General features: G+C 35.4%; 1 protein-coding gene across 1 annotated transcript; it reads left to right on the top strand.

The window, feature by feature from the left end:
- Nucleotides 1–865: 865 nt before the first annotated feature.
- On the top strand, nucleotides 866–1366 carry LOC125851468 (uncharacterized). Its single transcript, XM_049531256.1, has one exon. It carries the CDS (start codon nucleotides 866–868, stop codon nucleotides 1364–1366), a length of 501 nt encoding a protein of 166 aa, XP_049387213.1.
- Nucleotides 1367–3295: the final 1929 nt, after the last annotated feature.

The following is a 3295-nucleotide window of genomic DNA, read 5'->3' as shown; positions in this document are numbered from 1 at the left end:
TTATAGGTGATTCAGACTTATTCAGTCATCAGGTTCAAGGCAAATAGAGCACCAAGAATGTAAAGATACTTTCATATGTGCTTTGCGTGAGGGAATTGTGAAAGAAATTTGTCAAGATAGAATTCAAGCATATTCATCGAGCTCATAATGAGTTTCCATATGCTTTGGCAACCCTGGCTTCTATGATTAAACATCCAGACAAGAATTACATAGATCCAATCAAGGTCAATGTGCAAGATCAACCGGTCTATTATTTCCATGTAGATGAATAACTAGATGGAAAGCCTTGGTACTATGACATTAAGAGGTATCTCGGAGGAGGAGACTATTCGGAAGGCGTAAACAATGTTCAAAAGAAAACACTTCAGAGACTCGCAAATCACTTTTTCCTAAGTAGAGAAATCCCTTATAGGAGGACTCCATATTTGGGATTATAAAGGTGTGTTAACTATCAAGAGGCAGGCAAGTTGATTGAAGAAATACATAGGGGTACATGTGGGCCACACATGAATGGTTTTACTTTGGCAAAGACGATTCTACAAGCTGGATATTTCTGGATGACCATGGAAAGTGATTGCATTCGTTTTGTGAGAAAGTGTCATCAATGTTAGATTCATGGTGATTTGATTCGAGTTCCACCGAATAAGCTAAATATGATGAGTTCTCCTTGGTCGTTTCCACCTTGGGATATGGATGTCAGTGGTCCTATTGAGCCAGCCGCCTCAATGGACACATGTTCATTCTTATAGCTATTGATTACTTCACAAAGTGGGTAGAAGCATTTTAATACAAGTCTGTGACAAAGAAGGTGGTGATAGATTTTGTCTGCAATAACATCATTTGTAGATTTGGATTCCCTGAGTCAATGAATACAGATACTGGAGCTAATCTTAATACCAGTTTGATGCATGAAATATGTGAGAAGTTCAAATTTATTCACCGCAATTACACTCCTTATCGACCTCAGATGAATGGAGCAGTTGAGGTAGCCAACAAAAATATCAACAGGATATTGCGGAAAATTATTGATAACTACAAGCATTGGCATGAGAATTGGCCATTTGCCCTTCTTGGCTACCGCACCATGATAAGGATTTCGATTGGGGAAACCCCTTATCTTTTGGTTTATGGAACAGAAGCAGTGTTACCAATGGAAGTTGAGATACCATCTTTGAGGATCATCCAAGAAGCTGAGTTAAGTAATGCCAAGTGGACGCATATTTGGGATGAACAATTGATGCTCATTGATGAAAAGAGAATGAATGCAGTTTGTTACAAGCAACTTTATCAATATAGGATGACCAACGTTTTCAACAAGAGAGTAAGATTGAGACAGTTTGAACCGGGACAATTGGTGTTGAAGTGAATATTCCCGCACCAAGATAAAGCTAAGAGGAAGTTTGCACCAAATTGACAAGGACCTTACATGGTTCACCGAGTACTGACCAGAGAAGATTTGATTCTAATAGAAATGGATGGTAAGATATGGCCGAAAGCCATCAATGCAGATGCGGTTAAGAGACACTACATCTAGAAGTTTCTATTTCATTTTTTATGTAATGTTTTTTGTCATGTATTGAAAACTACGTTTTGACCTGATTCCCTTGGCGGGGATACATAGGAAATCCACACCAGATTTGGTATTTTAGTAGGATTTTGAAATTTCCTTTTTATGTAATATGAACTACGCTTGGCCTGACACTGTTGGCAGGATACGAGGTGGCTTATATTGTCTTCGGTCACTTTATTAGAAATTTTTCAATTCTCCATTAGCTTTGTATGTAACGGACTACGCATGGCCTAATTTTGTTTTGATACGTAGGCAACTCGAGGAGGGTTTGACCTATTTATTTCAATTTTTAAATGTATTCGTAGATTATGTTTGGCTTGATGCCCTTGATGGAATAGTAGGTAACCTATAGAAGGTTAGATCTCATCGTGACAAAATGACATCATATCTATTTCGTCAAAAACTAGGACAACTTTTAAGGGTGACATTGTAAGAAGATATCCAAAAATTTAAAGAGTATATGGTCAATCAAATCACCCCACAAAAGAAAGACTTTAGATAAAGGACGTTCGCTTTGTTTCATGACATGTCACAATCTGAAGTTCTACTCTTTATTGCTATATATATGTAGATAATTTTATCTTATTTTTTTATATATATGATTTTCAATCAAATGTTTTCTTGTAATTTATTTTCTTATTATTCCTTAACCAAGATTTAGAATAGACGAGTGTTACGAGTCCAAGCAAAGGTAGAAGAAAGAATTATGAAGAGCCAGACCTTCAAAGTCAATGCGAAACAACCTCCCCCAAAACGTATAACTTTTCTTTGAGTGCAGGTTTGTCATGATTAGCAAAATCTGAGAAGTCAATACTGTCTATAGCATCGAAATGACGATATGTTGAGTGGTTTGAATTACTTACTTCTAAATTTATGATTTGAAAACTTTTAAGTAAAGCTTTATAAAAATTTCAAATGTGTTGATACACAAATATTTTTTTTAACACATTACATATGGTTTTTCTCTGCATAAATATCTTGAAATGCACTGCACAAATACTTTGAGATATTTTCAAATGCACCGTACAAATGCTTTCGGATTTTCCGCATAAATGCTTTCAAATATTTTCAAACGCACTGCACAAATGCTTCCAAATATTTTCAAATGCACTTCACAAATGCTTCATATGTTTTACTGAAATGCATATTTTCAAATGTACTACACAAATGCTTTCAAATATTAAAAAAATTCTACATGACTTTCAATTGCTTTATAATGCATTGCACAAATGCTTTTAGTTGATTGCACAGATGCTTTCAAATATACTACACAAATGCTTTACCAGAATGCATTGCTTTGAAAGACTTCCTTTTCATAAATCACCAGGCGTAAAAAGTCTCATTCTTAAATCATTTGGCTGAAAGCCTCATATCCATAAATTATTTGGTTAATATCTTATTTTCATTAATCATCGCTGAAAAGCACCATTCTCATGAATCATCGGCCTCAAACCTTTTTTTCCATACAATTTTGCAAGATTTTATCTCATTGAATCATTTCGGCTTGCAAGACCTCATTTTGATAAACTCGCACCAAAGAGGTGTTATTTCCATGTGTTTATCGCACCATGCTTTATGTTTAATATTACTTACTAATTGTCTTGTCAAGTTTGAGTTCTATAGAAGCTTTAGCACAATGTGAAACTATTTCTCAGCAGTGATCTGGAGCAATTTGTTGGAGACTCAAACTCACCAGCAAAGATCAGGGGTCTACCTCGAACTTCA

The sequence above is a fragment of the Solanum stenotomum genome, unplaced genomic scaffold (genome assembly GCF_019186545.1).
Source record: "Solanum stenotomum isolate F172 unplaced genomic scaffold, ASM1918654v1 scaffold26055, whole genome shotgun sequence".
In the NCBI taxonomy this organism is placed as follows: domain Eukaryota; kingdom Viridiplantae; phylum Streptophyta; class Magnoliopsida; order Solanales; family Solanaceae; genus Solanum; species Solanum stenotomum.
Note: the sequence above shows the minus strand (reverse complement) of the source record. Positions and strands in the feature narration are given on the sequence as shown.

Excerpts from the sequence above, each read along its gene's own strand:
- LOC125851468 (XM_049531256.1), top strand. The coding sequence starts at position 866 with ATGAATACAGATACTGGAGCTAATCTTAATACCAGTTTGATGCATGAA.